The sequence below is a fragment of the Erythrolamprus reginae genome, chromosome 5 (assembly GCF_031021105.1).
Source record: "Erythrolamprus reginae isolate rEryReg1 chromosome 5, rEryReg1.hap1, whole genome shotgun sequence".
Taxonomy (NCBI): domain Eukaryota; kingdom Metazoa; phylum Chordata; class Lepidosauria; order Squamata; family Dipsadidae; genus Erythrolamprus; species Erythrolamprus reginae.
In genome coordinates, this window is record NC_091954.1 from 161524 (window position 1) to 183328 (window position 21805).

The 21805-nt window shown below is 50.3% G+C and overlaps 2 protein-coding genes across 2 annotated transcripts in view; both read right to left on the reverse strand.

Annotated features, from left to right (window-relative positions):
• CHAT (choline O-acetyltransferase) overlaps positions 1-7398 on the reverse strand; it is an 18268-nt gene extending 10870 nt beyond the window's left edge. Inside the window, 3 exon segments of the mRNA XM_070753897.1 lie at positions 5896-6014; positions 6587-6778; positions 7336-7398. Of these exon segments, the coding sequence (XP_070609998.1) occupies positions 5896-6014; positions 6587-6778; positions 7336-7398 (374 nt within the window).
• Positions 7399-19925: 12527 nt separating this feature from the next.
• Positions 19926-21527, reverse strand: SLC18A3 (solute carrier family 18 member A3). Its single transcript, XM_070753914.1, has one exon. The coding sequence runs from the start codon at positions 21525-21527 to the stop codon at positions 19926-19928; it is 1602 nt and encodes a 533-aa protein (XP_070610015.1).
• Positions 21528-21805: the final 278 nt, after the last annotated feature.

Here is a 21805-nt window from a genome sequence, read left to right on the forward strand (position 1 = left end):
AGAGACCTATTAAAACCTTTATCTACTTGAAGTTCAAAGAGTCAATAATCTATATGCACCTTTACTAATCTACAAAGCCAAAAGGAACAAATTCCCCCATATCAATAAGGAAACTCCAATCCCCCACAAAAATCCCTGTGGTGGAAAAATAAAACTGGCTACGTAGCTAACCTCAAAAATTGATACAAAACCTTATGCCACCAAATAAAAACAGAAAGTACCAATTACTACTGCAAACAGGAGGAAGAGCTATTACACACAAAATCCAATCAAGCCTGCTATAATTTTGTAAACACCAAACTTAAAGACTCAAAAACCACCCGACCTCTATAAGGGAAAACAGCGAAGATTGTAATGATGATGCCATTAAGGCAAATCTTTTCAACACTTTTTTCAGTTCAGTCTTTGTCAACAGCAATGACATCTTCCCCTCATTTCCTAGTCATACCATGATCTAATCCACCCTGATTTCACTGAAGATACCATCAGAAGGGCACTACATGAATTAAAGCCACCTCTGTCTATTGGTCCAGATGGAATATGTGCCTATTGTCTGAAAAAAAAAGCTCTCCACTGCCATAGCTGAACCTCCAAGCACCTTCTATGAAGCATGAGCTCTTTGCCTGACCTGTGGTCATTAGCAACAGTCATACCTATCTTCAAAAAAGGAGAATTAAAGACAGAGCTATCTTAATGCTTCCAAGCTTCTCTTTGCCTTGCAAACCATTCATACAAAAGGATATTTTTAATCTGTCCTTATTTTTTCCTGAACGCGGGCAAACAGGATCATGGGTTAAAGATCTGTAGAGATTCTCAGTCATCTAGTTCATATTTTTTAAAAATCAAATAAATAAATAAATGGTTCTCCCACGACACATGAGTACTCAGATAAACCTCTTTTTTATTTAATATTTTTAGTGATTTTTTTAAAGATATAAACACACACACAACATAAACCAAATCCTCCAAATGCTTCAATAACCTTCTAAAAGGATGCAGTTGACCAGGGCGTCTGCAAGGAATATAAATCCTTCTGTTCCCCACTATCATGTCAGAACTGAGGAAGCTTCTTGGGTGACGAGTGAAACGTCTTCAATATAAAAAACAAGAAAGTCCAGTTGGCACCTGAAGAAGCACTTTTGGGAGGCTCGTGGGTTGCTTGTTTCAAGCCACCTTTGATTTGGCCCAGCCTTGACCGCTGATGCTTTATAGGACTGTGCAGGAATGGCCAGACTGAGTTGTTGGATGCCTTCTCTGCTTTTCTCTCAACATTTTAAAGGCTACAATTGTCTTATTGCAGTTCATATCTGGTCAAGATTGTGTCCTTATTACTATTTGAATTTATTTTCTGTTTAAGGTTTCTCTACAGTGCTCCCAGCCATCGCAAGGTCTTTTCCGGGTCAGGATCTGTGCAAATAGCAGAGATGCAAAGCGGGGGGGGGGGGGGGGGGGGGGGAATAGCTGCCACAATGAAGCTATTTAATTTATAGACAAATCAGCATTGAGGACACATTTTTGAAAGAGCTTCCGGCCAGTGCTGCTATTCTGTAATTTAACAATGCACGTCAATGACATTTGCAGATCATGTGATTCAACCATCATCCATTGGACTCAGGGAGGCCGAATAGAAGAGGTGGCTCTGAGGTGCAACTTCGGTGCAAACGGAAGTTATACGCAGAGCTGTCGTCCCTCTGCCTTATGACACACTAAGTAAGAAATGAGCATTGGAGTTCTTAGGTGGCCCTCGAAGTAAAATGCTCGATTGTTGTGCTTATGTCTGGAGGATGAAACAGCCTTTCCCAAGGCCAAAGGTCAGCTGGCTAGCACACACAAGCACACTGGAGCTGAAACGGGGCAAAGTCTCAGCTGCCCTCCAATAGGGCTCCACATAGGTTCACCATCACGGCTCTAAATAATCCATTTCATCCAATGACCATAGGACCTGGAGTGGCACCACTTTCTCTGCCAACTTCCCCACAAAGGGTAGGTTGGAGGTTGGATAAAAGGTCTTTAATTCAGCTGGATCCAGAGAAGGCTTCTTGAGGAGGGGCCTCACGACTATTTCCTTTAATTGTTGTAGGAAGGACCTCCCTGCTGGCCGAAATCAGCCAGGAAGGGCATGAGTCCAAGCAACACGTGGAGGAACTCCTTGCTCCCACAGCCTTGTCCACCTCCTCAGGAGTCACAGGATCAATTTCATCCCACACAACATGACAAAGACCCGCCCCTGTCATCTTGATCGGAATTGGCCAATCAGAGTTTAGGTCCATTTGAATCTGGCTGACTTTGTCCGACAGAAACTGAACAAATTCCTCATCTCTGCCCTGCAAGGGCCGCTCCATCCCCCTACATTGCGAAGGGAACGGGTCATCCTAAAAAGGGAGGCTGGACATAAATCTGCGGAGATAACAATGCGGAAAAATATGAACCTTTTGCCACCCCGATCGCCACTAAGTAAGTCCCAATAAAGGCTCTTAAAAGTGTTGGATCAGGTTCGGAATTACTGGTTCTCCAGGGGGAGGGAGACAGTCAATAGATCGGAGAGAGAACCCTGTTTGTAGATCCCAAGAAGCAAGACTTCCTGCCTTCCAAATACAGTGGTACCTCTACTTAAGAACTTTTCTAGATAAGAAACAGGTGTTCAAGATTTTTTTGCCTCTTCTTAAGAATCATTTTCTACTTAAGAACTCAAGCCCAGAAAAAATTCCCAGGAAATTTGAGAGCGGCACAAAGGCCCGGCCAGTTTCCTGCCATTCCCCCTTTAATCCCTGGGATTTAATCCTGGGTTTTTCTGGGCTGCCAGAGGAGCCTTTTGGTGGCGCTTAAGGAATCTTTGGCAGTCCAGAGTGAATGAAGCATTTTCCTTTCTCTGGGCGCTTGGAGAGGGAATAAACCTCTGCCAACGCCCAGAGAAAAGAAACACTCCCTTCGCTCTGGGCAGCCGAGGCGTCACCACAGTGAAGGAAAAGTGAGTGAGCGAGAGGAGAGGGGAGCCCTTCAGCATGGGAAGGAAGAGGAAGCAGGTAGCAGCAGCAGCAGGCAGTGTATGGGAGGCAGTGTATGGGAGGCAGTGTATGGGAGGCAGCGTATGGGAGGCAGCGTATGGGAGGCAGCGTAGGGGAGGCAGCGTAGGGGAGGCAGCGTAGGGGAGGCAGCGTAGGGGAGGCAGCGTAGGGGAGGCAGCGTAGGGGAGGCAGCGTAGGGGAGGCAGCGTAGGGGAGGCAGCGTAGGGGAGGCAGCGTAGGGGAGGCAGCGTAGGGGAGGCAGCGTAGGGGAGGCAGCGTAGGGGAGGCAGCGTATGGGAGGCAGCGTAGGGGAGGCAGCGTAGGGGAGGCAGCGTAGGGGAGGCAGCGTAGGGGAGGCAGCGTAGGGGAGGCAGCGTAGGGGAGGCAGCGTAGGGGAGGCAGCGTAGGGGAGGCAGCGTAGGGGAGGCAGCGTATGGGGGGCAGCGTAGGGGAGGCAGCGTATGGGAGGCAGCGTAGGGGAGGCAGCGTATGGGAGGCAGCGTATGGGAGGCAGCGTATGGGAGGCAGCGTATGGGAGGCAGCGTATGGGAGGCAGCGTATGGGAGGCAGTGTATGGGAGGCAGTGTAGGGGAGGCAGTGTAGGGGAGGCAGTGTAGGGGAGGCAGTGTAGGGGAGGCAGTGTAGGGGAGGCAGCCTCATGCCGGGTGTATGGGAGGTGCATGCTCCTCCTCGCTGCCTCAGAGTCCCTCTTTTTTTTTAAGCCTTAAAGTTTTGGATTTTTTAAAATTCACCTCCCCTCACCTTCTTCCTTCGGCAGCGACTTTCCTCCTCCTCTTCTTCCTCCTCCTCCTCCCACCCAAATTCCAATGTTTTATTTCTTTCTTAATGGGTTTGCAAGCATTATTTGCTTTTACATTGATTCCTATAGGAAAAATTGCTTCTACTTAAGAACATTTCTACTTAAGAACCTGATTACGGAATGAATTAAGTTCTTAAGTATAGGTACCACTGTATGTTAATAGCTCCTAGAAAACCTGAAGTCTACTATTGATCTGGATAAATCAGTTATAAAATAGCTTCTTGTGCCATGTTGCTTAATTTATAATATTCAGACTGCAATGCTAATTATATTTACCTGGAAGTTAGCAATGGAACTTATTTCTGGATAATTATTTTGATTCCCACCTTAACTCCATCAAAGACTGCCGTTTTCTTGGCATCACTGTGTTAATGAATACTTAATTTTGCTTCAAAATCATGGGAATATATCTTAATCCTTGGATTGACAGTCATTAAATATAAGAATTTGGATTTAGAGACTGTAATTTCAGAATATCAAAGCATCCAAAATTAGCCCTAGTTTCACTGCCACATATCTGAAGACTTTATCTAAATGGTTCATTCATTCATAATATAGAAAAATGTCTAGAAACCATTTGTGTCCTATTAAAATAACCTTCTTTTCCATTAGTTCTTCAGACTGAACCCATGCAAGTTTTAAAACCCCAACGGTTCACCAAAGTAGGTCTGTTTTTTTTAATTCCACAATTTTGAGCAAGCTACAACCCAAAAGGTGAATGTTTAGTTGCTCAGATGTTGCACAATTTGATCGAGTCTTCCATCCTCTCTGGCAAGAGTCTCACTCGAGCAAAACAGAAACGGACCTTTCGTGGAGCGGAGGAGACCCTGGATCCTGTGGCCTAGAGGTTAATTCTCTGCCTTACAAGGCAGAAGCTACAGGATCAAATCCCAGTGAGGGTATGGCTAGCTGATGATGCCAGAATAAGGCTGAAATAGATCTATCCCACTCTCCCTTAATTTTAAAAAAATCACCAAAAACATGTGGTACATGTATGTATGTACGTATGTATTTATGTGTGTATATATATATATATATTCAATATACCGGTATATATATAATTGATTGGAACATTATAACATTAATGGAAAATACCATAGTATCTATTTTTTGATATTTGTTTATCTGTTCCAACAAGCTGGGCCGTGTGTGTGTGTGTGTGCGTGTGTGTGTGTTTATATATACGCACACCCACACATATAGCAACTATCATTCCCATTGTTTTTATCTGCTGGGTCTGTCTGTAGTTTATCTGCCTTTATTGCTTTTAGTTTTATGTGTCGTTGTGATTTTATGATGTTGCTGGTGATTAACATCTCCAGCACAGCAAAAATGAATCAGGAGGGTGGGATATAAATTATCTAATGAATATGAAAAATAACCAAAAGAGGGTGAAGGGAGGCAAAAGCTCCTTTCGTTTTCAAGACAGGCTTATTTACAGCGAGAGAACGCGCAATCTCGACATGGCTCACTCTTCAAATTCTGCCTGACTCTGGCTCGGCCGCGGCTCAGCCGGCATCCCAAAGAGAGGGGGCTGGACCGATGAGAGAGAGAGAGAGAGAGGGAGGGAGGGAGGGAGGGAGAGAGGGACAGAGAGAGAGAGAGACAGAGAGAAAGGGAGAGAGAGAGAGAGGGAGAGGGAGACAGAGAGAGAGAGAGAGAGACGGAGGCACCTGGCCTCCCGCGAAAGGAGGCTCCCCGGAGGCCGATTCCTGAGACAGCGGTTGGAACAGATCGACCGGACGTTCTCTTTCTGTCTATGGAGACTCTCAGTCGTTCAAGGTCCTCCTTGTCCCAAAGGTGCCTTTTTCCTTAGAGGCAACTGGACTTTCTTGTTTTTTCTTTTGAAGACTTTTCATTTCTCATCCCAGAAGCTCCTTCAGCTCTGACCGGATGATGGTGGGGAATGGAAGGATTTATTACTCCTCGCAGACAGCCGGCCATTTGCCTTTGACCCTCAGGATGCAGGCCAACCTTGCAAAGGACACAAAGGACCAGCCCTCTGCCAGGAGCCATGGGATGACCATCACCTGGATGGCTGAGAATCTCTCCCGAATTTGGACCCTTTACCTCAGCTGATCCTCTGCCCCTTGGAACGGCTGGCAAGCAAAGACGATCCCTGGGCTGGAATTGACGGGCAGAGCTGACCGGTTGTGGAGATACATGTCATCCAGCCAGTATGGCAATACCTGCCAAAGAAAGAAAGGGAGGGGGAGGGGAGTTAGTACATTGCCTTTTACCATAATCTTTCCATTGGCTTTTTCTATTCTTTCAAATTTATTTGTGCGCTGCCTTCATTGCTTTCATAAAGGACTCAACGCAATGGACATCTCCAGCACTCTTCCGTGAGAGAGGTTGGGCGGAGAGAGCGTGGCAGGCCAGAGACACCCGCCTGGCTTTCATGGTTCACCAGAAGTCACCGCCTAGTTCACCAGGTCCCACCTCACTTGTGGGACTAAACCTGCCCCCTCTGTCTTTCTAAGCTGGTGCCCCACCCAAACGCGACCTCAACAGCAGTGTTCTTTGATGACTCCAGGTCTAGAGCCATTCTTCTCTCCCCTGTTAATCCCCCATGGTCTTCAGAAACTCTGTGAATAAACATTTGTCTGTCCTCACATTGCCTCCGTGACATCGGAGCATCTCAGCCCATTCCTTGGAGGTGGGGATCAAGGAGAGGGTAGAGCCCCCCAGTGGGATTCTAGCTCTTTCCCCACGTGGTTCCATGATGGGCACCTTCGAGGTTGAAGGGCAGGAGACTTACCCAATTCTCCATTTGTTCACGTCTCTCCAGCAGCTTCTTCTGAAGGAGTTCTCCTTGGCCTCCTGGTGCCCCAAACTTCCCCACCAGAGCCTTGGTTTTCTTGTATTGTTCTTCAGTCACCAGGTGTTCCATGCACTGCAGGTACCTGTCTAATGTTTGCTGGAGGGAGGGGACCGGGAGCTTGGGCAGGAGCTGGTGGGAAAAAAGTCCAAGCCATTGGTCACTGAATAGTCCCACACAATTTTGTTTTAACCTTTGCCTTGACCTTCTAGCCAACCAACCACTTTCCTTCCGGTTCCTTCTAGCACACTGTCATTTACATGTTGGGAAATGGCACAGACAAAGTCATTTGCCACAGACAATAAATCTTTGCGTTGGAGAAGACTTTTGAGCATCCCCTGGACTTCAAGGAGATCCAACCAGTGAATCCTAAAAGAAACCAACCCTGATTGTCCTTCGGAAGGACAGATCCCGAAGCTGAAGCCCAAATACGGTACTTCAGCCACCGAATGCGAAGAGGGGCCCCTCGGAGAAGACCCTGACGTTGGGGAAGATGGAAGAGGAAAGAGGCTAAAACGTTCATGCTTTGAGAATTTGAGAAGAAGGGACATCCTGAGCATTTCTTTCAATCCAAAAAGGGCCCACACTGACCGTTGCCTTCTTTCCCATCGCTTGCTTGGAGGGGGGGCAAGGGGGGGAGGGGGATGCTTATTTATTTATTTATTCCGATGCCTCTTCCCACAACTCACCATCTCATCTTGGCCTTGGCTGCCATTTTCCTTCTTTGCTGCCATCTTCTCCTGGATGGGCATCTTGCGTCTTCTCCAGACCTTTTCAATGGATCCCAAAGCCTGAAGGAAGCAGAGATAAACTTAACAATGCATATCTGGATAAATTATGGCCTTTGAAGAGCAAGGTCTAAGGAAGAGACGCTTCCAGATGAAGGACATTGGATCCAAACCCCTCTTGGGCCCCTCTTTCGTTGCCTTCTGGCTGCCGTGGTTCAGAAGCTAGAAAGAAGAAGGTGAAATATTGCAGGTGACAAAAAATATTCCCTATTTCTTTCCTCCCAACTAGTGTTAACGTGCACTTAATCTTGGTACGGTGGCACTTATTTGCAGGAAGGAAAATGAAATCCTTTTTGATCAGCAATTTGTTTGGGAAATTGGGCCTCTGAGATGAAAAAAACGATACATCAAACGTTCAACCCTCTGTGAAGAAGATGGGAAAATTGGAGCCCCAAGCACCATTCAGTCCGTGTTTATAAATGGACCATCAATTCGGGTAAATACAGGACCGGACGATACAACCACACGGACGGTTAGCAGGAAAGTCCAAGGAGTCGGTCTCTCCACAGACCCCCTCTCTCTAATGGCTGTGCTGAGTGCCCCCCACCCCAGCCAAGGGCCGAATACAACACGTACTTATTTCTCCAGGGTCCCAAAACTTAATTATGCCAAAAGTGGGAAAAAAAAGAAATGCTCCATAGAGCGTCATAATTTTTTTAATGTTTTCTCCAACACAAAGTTAAAATCAATACATAGTTTCCAACACAAAATCCAGTTTATTGTCAAGCATATACAATTTTTTTTCTTTTTACTTTGTAATCATTCAATGGAGGCTCTTATACCTCTTTCTTTCACAAAGTAACTGTAAAAACATATCATATCTTATATATTCAAAAACCTCTTAAAGTATAGCTTTTCTTTATCTAATATTAAAACATTACAATATCCTTTACATTAATTGCTGGTCATCAAATTCATTTCTTATTTGAATCTTACAAATCTGTTGAGCTCGTTATCCCCCCCCCCCCAATTTTCTTATAATCTTTTAAGCCAAGTAAATTATATATAAAATAATTCTTCATATTGCAGCACAAAGAACTAATAAACCATAATTCTATATGTCTAATAAAATAGTTATACCAATAAGAAAGTATATCATATTTCATAATAAAGTAAATTATATATAAAGCAAATTTGAATATCACAACTAAAAAAAGCTAAGTAAGGTTTTTTTTAGTTTAAATATGTTTACACTAAATTATTCCAATAATATTTTTTTTTTGTGTGTGTGTTATATCAGTACTTAGTGCTACCACCATTATTCATCTTCTCCATCTGGGTTTTAAGATGATTTAAGGGCTCAGCAAATTCTGGGGGTCAAATTAATGGGGCTGGTTGTGCTGGATGTTTCCTGCCCCATTCAGACAGTGGGCCTGCCATGGGGAGATGGACATTTACGAAGTCTTGTGGCCTTTCGGGTCCTTCCAAGGTGGAGAGGAATCTGCAACGAAAGGACCGGGAACCTTCCCAGGAGGGAGACCAGGAGTTGAACCATCACAGCCTGAGTCTTGATTGGTTCTCTCAGGACCCACTCAAAGCCTCCCTTGATTGTAAGCAGGGAAATGGGTTTTAATTATAGTTTTTATCAGTAGATTTGTATTGTTATTGTTATTGTTGTGAGCCGCCCCAAGTCTTTGGTGAGGGACAGCATACAAATCTAATAAATTATTATGATTATGATTATGATTATGATTATGATTATGATTATGATTATGATTATGATTATGATTATGATTATGATTATGATTATGATTATGATTATGATTATGATTATGATTATGATTATGATTATGATTATGATTATGATTATGATTATGATTATGATTATGATTATGATTATGATTATGATTATGATTATGATTATGATTATGATTATTATTATTATTATTATTATTATTATTATTATTATGATTATTATTATTATTATTATTATTAAATAGGGACATTCTGAAAACCTTAATGGGTTCAGGCAACAATGTTGTGTAGGCTTCAATGGGAAGAAACAGTTATTCATGAGTTGCAGAATAAAAATGAGCGAACAGGGGATAAAAAAGAAAAATAGAGAGAGAGAGAGAGGAGAGAGAGAAAGAGAAAAAAGAAATAAAAGAGAGAGTAGAGATAAAAAGAAAGAAAAACAGGGAGGGGAGAGAGAAAAAGATGAAAAAGAAGAGAGAGAGGGAGAGAAAGAGAAAAAAGAAATAAAAGAGAGAGTAGAGATAAAAAGAAAGAAAAACAGGGAGGGGAGAGAGAAAAAGATGAAAAAGAAGAGAGAGGGAGAGAAAGAGAAAAAAGAAATAAAAGAGAGAGTAGAGATAAAAAGAAAGAAAAACAGGGAGGGGAGAGAGAAAAAGATGAAAAAGAAGAGAGAGAGGGAGAGAAAGAGAAAAAATAAATAAAAGAGAGAGTAGAGATAAAAAGAAAGAAAAACAGGGAGGGGAGAGAGAAAAAGATGAAAAAGAAGAGAGAGAGGGAGAGAAAGAGAAAAAAAAATAAAAGAGAGAGTAGAGATAAAAAGAAAGAAAAACAGGGAGGGGAGAGAGAAAAAGATGAAAAAGAAGAGAGAGAGGGAGAGAAAGAGAAAAAAAATAAAAGAGAGAGTAGAGATAAAAAGAAAGAAAAACAGGGAGGGGAGAGAGAAAAAGATGAAAAAGAAGAGAGAGAGGGAGAGAAAGAGAAAAATAAAATAAAAGAGAGAGTAGAGATAAAAAGAAAGAAAAACAGGGAGGGGAGAGAGAAAAAGATGAAAAAGAAGAGAGAGAGGGAGAGAAAGAGGAAAAAAAATAAAAGAGAGAGTAGAGATAAAAAGAAAGAAAAACAGGGAGGGGAGAGAGAAAAAGATGAAAAAGAAGAGAGAGAGGGAGAGAAAGAGAAAAAAAATAAAAGAGAGAGTAGAGATAAAAAGAAAGAAAAACAGGGAGGGGAGAGAGAAAAAGATGAAAAAGAAGAGAGAGAGGGAGAGAAAGAGAAAAAATAAATAAAAGAGAGAGTAGAGATAAAAAGAAAGAAAAACAGGGAGGGGAGAGAGAAAAAGATGAAAAAGAAGAGAGAGAGGGAGAGAAAGAGAAAAAAAAATAAAAGAGAGAGTAGAGATAAAAAGAAAGAAAAACAGGGAGGGGAGAGAGAAAAAGATGAAAAAGAAGAGAGAGAGGGAGAGAAAGAGAAAAAAAAATAAAAGAGAGAGTAGAGATAAAAAGAAAGAAAAACAGGGAGGGGAGAGAGAAAAAGATGAAAAAGAAGAGAGAGAGGGAGAGAAAGAGAAAAAAAAATAAAAGAGAGAGTAGAGATAAAAAGAAAGAAAAACAGGGAGGGGAGAGAGAAAAAGATGAAAAAGAAGAGAGAGAGGGAGAGAAAGAGAAAAAAAAATAAAAGAGAGAGTAGAGATAAAAAGAAAGAAAAACAGGGAGGGGAGAGAGAAAAAGATGAAAAAGAAGAGAGAGAGGGAGAGAAAGAGAAAAAAAAATAAAAGAGAGAGTAGAGATAAAAAGAAAGAAAAACAGGGAGGGGAGAGAGAAAAAGATGAAAAAGAAGAGAGAGAGGGAGAGAAGGAGAAAAAAAATAAAAGAGAGAGTAGAGATAAAAAGAAAGAAAAACAGGGAGGGGAGAGAGAAAAAGATGAAAAAGAAGAGAGAGAGGGAGAGAAAGAGAAAAAAAATAAAAGAGAGAGTAGAGATAAAAAGAAAGAAAAACAGGGAGGGGAGAGAGAAAAAGATGAAAAAGAAGAGAGAGAGGGAGAGAAAGAGAAAAAAAAATAAAAGAGAGAGTAGAGATAAAAAGAAAGAAAAACAGGGAGGGGAGAGAGAAAAAGATGAAAAAGAAGAGAGAGAGGGAGAGAAAGAGAAAAAAAATAAAAGAGAGAGTAGAGATAAAAAGAAAGAAAAACAGGGAGGGGAGAGAGAAAAAGATGAAAAAGAAGAGAGAGAGGGAGAGAAAGAGAAAAAAGAAATAAAAGAGAGAGTAGAGATAAAAAGAAAGAAAAACAGGGAGGGGAGAGAGAAAAAGATGAAAAAGAAGAGAGAGAGGGAGAGAAAGAGAAAAAAGAAATAAAAGAGAGAGTAGAGATAAAAAGAAAGAAAAACAGGGAGGGGAGAGAGAAAAAGATGAAAAAGAAGAGAGAGAGGGAGAGAAAGAGAAAAAAGAAATAAAGATGTATTACCAAAGATAGGAGTTTAAAGTGGGGAAAGGAAAGGAAATAAATGGCATTATAAACAGCTGTACTATTCCAGCTGGAGCATTTCTTATTTTCAATTTCAAAGATCTTGAAAGTTTTAAAGAAGGAGAAGGAAAAATCTTGTTTAACACTGTCCGGTCTTAAATTTCTGGCTGCATTTGGAATGAGTCAGATATTTGATTTTGCCAGTTGTGTGTGATTCACTTCCCTCCTTGTTATATTTAAAAAAAAATAACTTTATTGATTTTGCAAAAAAAAATTACAAACGTGAAAGGTAAACAAATACAAAAAATGGGAAATTTGAAAATTAAAAAGCTCAGGAAAGAAAAAGAATAAAAGTGCAGAGGGGAAAGAAAAAGTAAGAAAGAGAAAGAGAATTAGAAAAAATACAAGCAACTCCTCATGTAAGGGAAGGGTGTCAAACTCAACTTCATTAAGGGACGCATCGAGGTTGTGGTTGACCTCCGGGGGGGGGCATGGCTGCCTAGTTGTTCATGTCAGGGGATGCCTGGGGTGGTCTGAGTGCTCTGCCACTGAAAACAGCCCCCAAGCTCCGTTTTCGGATGCGACGGCCTCCTGCAGCCCTCTGACAGTGGAAACGGAGCCTGGGAGCTTAACCACTATAACAGAAATATGCTGCCATAAATTTTGAGTCCAACACTTTGAAGGTCTTTGGACTGTGAGGTTCCTGGGTCTTTCTTTCGTTGAGCTCTTTCTTGAAGGCTTAGAAGCGCACTGTGAGTACTAAGTACATAACAGTTTGGGTCTGGCAATATATAAAGAAGCCAACAATGAATGCTTGCATGTATTGAAGCACTATGGCTTTAAGAGTTAGTGTTGGAGATGGCCACAAGAGGGAGCCAGAACCGTGATTCTCTCTCTCTGTTCTTTCTGTTTGGTTTTGCTGATTGCTATAGTAAGAACTGTGTGTTCCCTGATGGTTTATATATTTGTAAGCTGAACAAGAAAGGCTGGTGATATTGTGAATACATTGAGGGACATTGACTGATTTGACTGTGTATGACTGGACTGTTTAACGCGACTATGAAATTTGCTAAAGTAAACACTACTTTATACACTTTAATGTATCTGTTTTTTGAATGGCTGAAGCATCCCTCCTCCCTCCTGACTATCTGCTGGGCATCTACTGGGGCCCCTCTGCACGCTCCTTAAGGACCCCGCAGTCCTCCTCCTCCCACCCCCACCTCTCCTCCTCCTCCCTGCAACTCCCTTCTGGTACTGATGATGTTACCTAGTTTGGGTAATGAAACGTCTGAGCTGCAAACACTCCCTGCCACGTCTCTGTCTTTCTGGTCAGAAGGCGGGAGGGTGGGAGATCTGCACTCCTTCTGGACCCGGCAAGAGGACGCCAGTGGCATCGCAGCAGCGCTCTTCCTGGGCCGTGGCCAAGCCTAGCACCTGGACCCCTCGGCTTTTGGCAGCCTGGACCTTGGTGCCGCCACCATCTGTCCCCGCGTTATGCCAGAGGGACAGGGCTGCAGGGGGCTGCACTTACACACACACACACACACACACACATACACACACTCACCTGATGGAAGCCAAGGGTCTCCCTTCTCTCTCTCTCTCTGTCTCTTCCTCTCTCCCTCCCTCTCTCTCTTGCTCTCTGTCTCTCCCTTCTTCTTGCTCTCTGTCTCTCTCCCCTTCTCTCTCTTTCCCACTCTCCCTCCTTCTCTCTCTCTTGCTCTCTGTCTCTCCCTCCTTCTTGCTCTCTGTCTCTCTCCCCTTCTCTCTCTTTCCCACTCTCCCTCCTACTCTCTCTCTTGCTCTCTGTCTCTCCTTCCTTCCCTCTCATACAGAGAGAGAGAGAGAGAGACAGAGAGAAAAAGACAGAGGGAGGCAGAGAGAGAGACACACACACAGAGACAGACAGACACAGAGAAAAGGGCAATGGAGGGAAGGGGGGAAGGAGGAGGGAGAAGAAGGAGGGAGAAGAAGTGGCTCCCCCCAGGCATTTCTTTGCCCACCTGGTTCCCCGCTCCTCCCGGCGTTTCTCTGCAGTCTTTCTCGCCCTTGCGCACGCAGGGGAAGAAACGTTCGCGGGACTAAAAAATAAAGAGGAAAAGTTCGATCCCTCCATCGCAACTTCGACAGATGTTCTGCTTTTCGGTTGGAATTGGTCGGATCGAACTCTTCTTGGTTTTAGCGCCACAAACTTTTCTTTCCCTGCACGCGACGGGGAGAAGCGCGGCAGGCCCGGCAACCGAGGGGGCCACGAAGGGCCTGGCGTTCGGCGAACGGACCGGCCCTCTCCGGGCCCGCTGGAGGGAAAGGCCGCCCTGACACGCGTCGCTCCCGGGGCTCCCAACCTGGCGCGCTCCGGCTAAATCCCCCTGCGGGGAGCGGAATCCTGAGCCAGCACCCGCCGCCCGGAGAGGCGCTGGTCGTGGGAAGGGGAGACATGGGGGGGGGGGGGGGCGCCACGGCCCCCCCGCCCCTTACACGCCCCGGATTCCGCCGTGGGGACCCTGGAGGCGCTTTCCTTGGGGGAAAACCCCCCATATTTCAGGATTTTCTCCCGGTTCCCGTCTCCTGCTCTCCGCCCGCGCGGCCCTTTGGTCAGATCCTCCACGCACCCATCCGAGAGCGCGCGTGTCCCTTTCGAGCGGGGCCAGGCGGAGGCTGCGGGGCAGAAGGGAGAACTCCCGCGTTCAGGTGGACGCTTTCATCCGAGCGGATTCCGGCTCCAGAGCCTCCCCGACGCCCCCGTCGGGCTGCCTCCGCCAAGGGCTGCCCCCCCTCTTAACCCTTAAGACAAAAGCCCCCCCGCAGGAACCCGATGCGCGCACGGGGCCCCCTGGAAAGGCCCCTCTTTCCTCAGCCTCCCCCACACCCTGGTCGGCGGAGGGAAAGGGCAGCCCGAGCCCCCCCTTCTGAGGGGGGTCGCCGCTCCCTCGGTTCCCACCGCCGAATGAACGGGAGTCCAGGCTCCCCCCGAGCGCCTCCGTCCTCATCGGATCCACGCGGAGGCTCCGGCCACCGACAGAATTGCAGCCCGGACCCCCCCTAAAGGGACCTTCAACCGGCTCCTGCGAACGGGACCGCAGGCTCCCTCCCTGGACGCGGCTTGCCGGGAAGCGGCTCACCTGGAAGTGGCGCCCCCGGGGAGGCGGCGGCGCGGGGAAGCGGCTCAAGCGGGCGGGCGTGGGCTGCCTTCCGAGGCGCTGTCCGTGGTGCCTCCGCCGCGTTGCCCGCCTCCCTCTCCGGCAGCCCACTCGGGGCGAGGACGGGGGTCGAGGCGGGAGGGGGGGGGCAGGGGCCCGCCTCTTCTTCGCCCAACGGCTCTTCACCGCACCAGGACGCCCCGTCGACGGCCCCGCCGCTCCACCACCTTCTCGGCCAGGCAGGAGTCCTCGCAGGCGCCCCGCGCTTCCCCGCCCTTGGGCTCTCGGGAGAAGCGGGACCTTCCCGGCCGAGCGAGTCCCCGCGTGGGCTCCTCCGAAGGCAGCCCTGGGATCGACTCCGCGCCGAGGGAGGCTGCGGGCGGCCGCGGGACGTGGGCGCGCCTCGTCTGTGGCGGGAGGGCGGCGGCGGCGGAAGGAGACGGCGGGGCAGCCGGTGGCCAACGTGGCGCCCTCCGAAGGGGCGGCTGGACTCCAACTCCCGCCACGTCCCCTTCGGAGGTCCATAGGCGACGTCGCTTGCGGAAGAGGCTGGTGGTGGTGGGGGTCGCCTCGGGTTCCTTCCACCCTCCCGTAAGCCGGGCCAAGTTTCAACCTCCTCGGGGGTCCCTGCCAATCCGGGCGCCCGCCTGTTGGCCTCCTGCCAGTCTCAAGGGGGGAGGGGGCGGCGTGGAGGACACCTTCTGCATTGGCCCCCTCCTCCCGCGGGGCTTCCTTGGGGCCCGGTCGACTGGAGGCTCCTCGTCTCTTGGGTTGGGGCTCAATCTCCCCCAGAGCAATGAGGGGGGCCCTTTCCCCCTGTCCCCTCCAGGAGGGGCGGGACATCTTCCCAAACCCCAAATGGTGCACAACCCCTCCCCCCCCAGTCCACGCTCCTTTCCCAAGAATCCAGAACCCTCTGCTGGGTTAATAAGGAGGGGGGGGGGTGCCGATGAAAGGGAGGTGGGCCTGGCCGGGGGAGTTGCCTCCGTGCTTTGGTGCAAAGTAGTCAGCCCGTGTGTGTGTCTCTCTCTCTGTGTGTGTTTCCTCAGAGGAGCAGCCTTCGTTTGCACAGGTCGTTACTCGGAGTCACTTGGGGGAGACGGGGTGTGTGTGTAGAATTTGATCACCAATGATGAGCCGAGTCTTCTAAAGAGTCGCGGGTCCTCTGAGGCTCAATTCCCCGCAGGGAAGGGTCCCCACGACACACACACACACACCGCCTCCTGAGTATCAGACCCCCAAAACTGAGCTGTCTGGGCCAATGGGACCTTTTGGGTTCACCGGTGACCCCGGGAAAGCGGCCGCGTGAATGCGGCAGCAACGGGACCTTCAGCTCCGCCCGGGCAGGCGGGCAGGCAGCGCCCTTCAGCCCCGTCGTTGCGGGCCGTTCCGAGGGGCGTCTGCGAAGGGCCTGGGGGTCCCTGTTGGCTGGGCGGATCCTTCGGCAACGGGAATCGAAACGGCCCCCACTTTGTGCAGGGAGAAAAATGAGCTCTACAGCCCGCACCGGGCACCTGTGTGTGTGTGAGTGTGTCACGAGGGGAGGAAGTTTGTTCTTCTGCAAAGTTGCCCCAAGAGAGACCGCTCCCGACTTTTCTCCAACGGAAACCAGTTCTTGGACCTGCCACCCTGGTTCTCCGGACCCCGTAAGCCCCGCTCTCTCTCCTGACTAAGGCCCCGGTCAGTTTCAAGGCCTCCGCCGCCCGCCCTCTTCCTCCCAGCCGCCTCTCCGTCCTTCCTAAGCGGGGAGCCCGTGTCAGCCTGCGAGCCTTGCTCTGCCGCCGAGCCGAGCCGAGCCGAGCCGAGCCGAGACTCCCGCGTCCCGAAGCTGCGGGCTCTGCCTTCCAGAAGCAGCGGAGGAGAGGCGGCGAAGGTGTTTGCTCAAAACATCGGGAGCCCCGCGGTCTCCTCCAGGCGCCTCCTTGGGTTGCGGCCCGGTGGATTTGCACACGATTTGCACACTTCTGACCGAGGGCGGAGAAGCACCTCGGTGTCCGTTGGCGTGGAACGTGAAAACAAGGGAGAATAAACTTGGTTCTTCTCTTTGCTAGTTTTTCCTTCTTTCTTTCTCGTCCTTTATCCCAGCTTCCATCTTTCCTTGCTCTCCCCTTTCTCCCTCCCTCCCCTTCTATTCTTCCTCCCTCCCTCCCTCTTTCCTTCTTTCATTTCTCCCTCCCGTTTTTAGCCAGAATATTCCGAATAAACTCTCTTCTCCGAAATAAGACCCCCTCCCTTTTCCAGTACTGTTGCAACTGGTCGCCCTTGAAGGGCGAAGTCGATTTAAACGGGGAGGGGGAGCGAACTGCAGCCCTCGCACCTGGCTAGACCGCTTCGCCTCGTCGGGAGGCAGGTGGGGGGAACCAGGACAGGGCGAGTCGCGGTCGGAGTCCTATGGGATTGGGGGGCATATAATTTACTTTAATTAGTTCCAGTTTCCCGGGCTTGAAGGAGCGGGGTCTGTCAAAGGGAAACCCGGGGCTTCTTTGGGGGATTTGGCGGATTCCGACGCCGCCTTTACCTCGGAGGAGACGCAGCCAAACGGCGGAGGGAAAGGAAACCGAAACAACGTCCCGAAATGCGGGCGGAGAGAAGCCGGGCCGAAGCCACTCAGGCAGGAGGGGGCGGGTGGGCGACGCTGCGCCCGATGGGACCCGGTTTCCTCTCCTCCGCCCTCCGTGGGACGGAGAAGGTTCAAACACAGACCAGAAACGGTTTTGGAAAAGCTCCGATAGTTCCGTTCCCTCCGGTCAGAGAGACACATCAGGGCGAGGAGAAGTGAAGGAATCCCCGGCAACGGTCCCATCATCCAGGGCTGAGAGAAACCGGGGCTCCCCAACCTTGCTCAAGAGGGAGGGGGCGGAGGGGGCGACTCAGGACGCGGCCGCGCAGACTCCGCCGTGCGTAAAAGGGACGAGAAGTCTGGGGGAGTAGAATGAAATTGACACGCCAAAGCAGGGACATTGACCGGGCTGGTGGAAGGGGGGGGGGAGGGCTTTGGCGAGTAAAAAATTGACCGGGTAGGGGGGCGGCGGCGGCCTGTAGGGTTAGCCTGTAAATCAGGAGACGGTTTGCAATCACCCAATACGAATAGCAGAGGAAGCACGCAGCGGGATCCTAAAGGGAATACAAAATACTCGCCGCGTATCAAGGAGCCTGCAGGAAGTTATTCAGAAGTAGGTAAAGCTCACTTAGAACTACAGAGAAATCCACAGACACAAAAAAGGAATTGAAAAATCAAACAGACTTAATAAAACATAAAATAAACTTATTGGAAAACGAGGAATTGGCACAAAAATTAAAAGTAGCTGTCTAAACTTTGGGGAGCTAAACAAATTACAAACCTGGATTGGACCCGTAGTTTGTGAACGTAACTGTATCTATGCGGTGGGGTTCTGTTAGAAGCAGTTCTTGAAAAATTCGACGGCCTCCCAGTCCCGATGAAAACAAACAAACGAGTGAAACCCGCAAACGGAGCGGATCTTCAAAGAGACTCTCGCCAAACCAAAATAAAAACTAAACCAAATTTCATGCTTGGGGTTTGTTTAATGACAATGGATTTTTAAAAACTCCTTTCCTTTTATTGGGTGTGTGTGTGTGTGTGTGTGTGTGTGTGTGTGTGTGTGTCCCCTTCGTAGCTTTTTGTTTCTGGGAAGGATTAAATTATTGTATCTGTTGTTTCAAAAATAATTCATGAGCTAGCTGGACATCCCAAAATGCTGATTTTTAAAAAAAGGAAACAGGAATGGACATAAAAATGGTAAGAATCTGCCTGCCTGCTATTTGCAACTGGAAGTCATAGGGTTTTTTAAAAAAACAACTCAATACTGAAGTTGTTGAATGATGGAAGTAGATTAAAATTATTGGTTTTACACGCTGCTTTCCGTGGAAATAATCTCAGCGCAGGCAGTAGGGAGAGGAAAGACTTCTGGGCAGAAACTCAGATTTGGCTGTAATTTGTGTATTTTATTGTGTATTTAGGATTCACCTTAACGGGGGCGCGCAAAGAAACCAAGACAGAATTTCCCTGGAAGGTTATTTATTCACACCCATATCAATGTAACAGCTTCAGTCTAAAGTATAGTGTGGCCTATTTCATTGGCCAGAATAGCAGCACAACAGGAAATAAATAAATACAAATAAAAAAAGAGTTTACCATTTTTGTCTTGGGGGAAAAATAACATAACAACATGATTTACACTGCTGGCAGTAAAACATGAACCCGAGGGAAACTTCCCGGGTGGAGGAGAGACCCTCCCTATAAAGGGACAATATTGATGGAGACCCTGCACGTGTATTGTGGAAGCCTCCGGCGAAGGTGGAGCTGGTTCACACATGCACAGCCGCGACATCTCGAGTCTCGTGTCACAGACGGTACACCCAGGTCATGTCACACATGCACAGCGGACACGGGGGCGGGCGGGGCAGGGGTGGGGGGCTCCCGGCGTCCAACTCCGCTCCCTTTGAACCAAGTCTCGAGGAAAGGCCGCCGTTGGAGCCCGGGAGGCAGATGGGGGAAACGAACCCACCCAAACCGGCGCCTCGAGGGACGCCTACATGCATGTGTGAACCAGCTGGAAGTCACACACAACGCGGCTGCCCCGCAACATCTTTGGCAGAGCCGCGGGAGACACACGGGAGGCCTTCTTCGTTCCTTGTTAACAAGAGGGGACCGAGGCGTCTATGCAGTTACGCGGTTTGGGGACAGGCGGCTTTCCTCTCAATGGATTAAGTTCTAACTTGAGAAGGGCGGGAGAGAGAGAGAAAGAGACAGAGAGGAAGAAGACTGTGGTATTTAGGAACACTGAAGAGACAGAGAGAGGGAGAAAGAGAGAGAGAGGAAGAGGAGTGTCGTATTTAGAAACACTGGAGAGAGACAGAGAGGGGGAAAGAGAGAGAGGGGGAAAGAGAGAGAGGGAGAGAGAGAGAAAGAGACAGAGAGGAAGAAGACTGTGGTATTTAGGAACACTGAAGAGACAGAGAGAGGGAGAAAGAGAGAGAGAGAGAGAGAGAGAGGAAGAGGACTGTCGTATTTAGAAACACTGGAGAGAGACAGAGAGGGGGAAAGAGAGAGAGGGGGAAAGAGAGAGAGGGAGGAAGAGAGGAAGAGGACTGCCGCGTGCAGAGACAAGGGAAGGTCTGGCACACCGGAGAGGCGGCAGGCGAGGCTTCGTCCCCCCCTTCTATCCCCCCCCCCCCCACTAAGTGCAGTCGGAGTCGGGGGAGCCGTCCTCGAAGGCCCCCGTGGAGTCTCTCCGGGGCGGCTCCGCGCCGTCCTCCTCGGGCTCCCCGGGCGGGCGGGGCTTGGCGCGCGGGGCCCGTCGCTCCTCCAGGCTGATGGCGTCGTAGAGTCCGCGGGGCTCGTCGTCGGGCAGCAGCAGGACGTCCCGCTCGGAGCGCGAGGGCTTGACGCGGCAGACGCTCCTCAGGGCCAGGAGGAGCGGCGTGTAGAGCACGTTGACCAGGCCCATGCCCAGGCTGAGCTGCGTGAAGCCGAAGCAGTGGACGATCTCGCCGGCCACGATGGGCCCCAGCGCGTAGGCCACGGAGTAGGAGATGTCGGCGATGGCGTAGACGGAGCCGTAGACCGAGACGTGGCGCACGTCCACCAGGAAGGCCAGCGTGGGCAGCAGCGCCGTGTCCACCAGCGCGATGCCGAAGCAGATGCCGCACAGCGGGACCATCAGCTGCGAGAAGCTCCGGCAGGCGGGCACCAGGCACGAGCTGGCCCCGATGGTCGCCATGCCCAGCGCCCCGAAGAACCACTGCAGGTGCGGGAAGCGGTCGGCCAGGCGCACCGTCAGGTAGACGCCCAGCACGTGCGGGAAGAAGGCGGGCAGCCAGGCCAGGCCGGTCTGCCACTCCGTGGCCCGCATGGTGCGGCTCATCCAGTTGGCCACCGTGGGCTCCAGGAAGGCCAGCGGGATGTTGCAGGTGGTCAGCGCGCCGGCCACCACGGCGATGTAGGGGTCGGCCATCAGGCGGTGGATGGGCACGCCCACGGGCATGTTCTGGCGGGCGCGGCGGGCGAAGGGCCGGAGGGCGGCCACCAGCAGCAGCGCGTCCAGCAGCGAGACCAGCGCCAGCACCAGGAAGGGCGCCGGCTTGCGCGCGAACTGGTAGAGGATGCCGCCGAAGGGGGGCGCCACCAGGCTGCCGAAGGAGATGAAGGCCAGCGCCAGGCCCAGCGCGCGGTTCCGCTCGCGCTCCTCCGGGTACTGGTCGGCCAGCAGCGCCAAGCCCGAGGTGTCCGCGAAGGCCGAGCCCAGGCCCTGCAGGCTGCGCGCTGCGAAGAGCGTGGCGTAGTCCTCGGCGAAGGCGAAGATCAGCGTGGACACGAACATGACCAGCAGCCCGATGAGCAGCGGCAGCACGTAGCCCACGCGGTCGATGAAGGTGCCCGTCAGCGGGTTGACCAGCAGCTGCAGCAGCGCCTTCGAGGCGAAGAGCACCCCGATGCGCAGGTCCTGGTTGTCGGCCGACAGCGGCGGCGGGATGCGGCCCAGGCTCCGCGTGGCGTTGCCCGCCCCGACGCTCCCGTTCGGCCCGCCCGACGCCGCCGACGCCGCTCCCGCCCGGCCGCCGATGGTGGCCAGGTAGTGGGGGATGATGGGCACGATGACCATGTAGAGCATGTTGTCCAGCAAGAGCGCCACGCAGACGATGGCCAGCAGGAGGCGCCGCTGGCGGTGGGCCTCCTGCAGGGCGCTGCCCAGGGCCTTGGCCCGCAGCCCCACCGCCTCCGACAGCTGCTCCACCGCCCGACGGGCGCCCCCCGACTCGCCCCCGGCCTCCTCCGGCATCCTGAGGTCGCCGCCGCCGCCTCCCCGGGCACGCTAGACGGGCATGGAGGCGGGCGGGCACGAGGGTCCTGGAGCCTTCCTCCTCCTCCTCCTCGCTCAGCTCCCAGCGTCCGCCGCCGCCTTCAGTCCGGCTGCCGGACACTCTCCGAGCAAGCTTCTTCTGCCTCTTCGGCCCGGCCGTCCAGCCCGCGAGCCCCGCGGTTCTGCCCGCCTTCCTGGGAGATGAGCAGAAGGGAGCGCGCTGCCTCGTCCGGCTAAGCCTCCGCTTCCCCTCGGCC

What these genes read in the sequence shown, in the direction of transcription:
- SLC18A3 (XM_070753914.1), bottom strand. Translation starts at nt 21,527, where the DNA reads ATGCCGGAGGAGGCCGGGGGCGAGTCGGGGGGCGCCCGTCGGGCGGTG.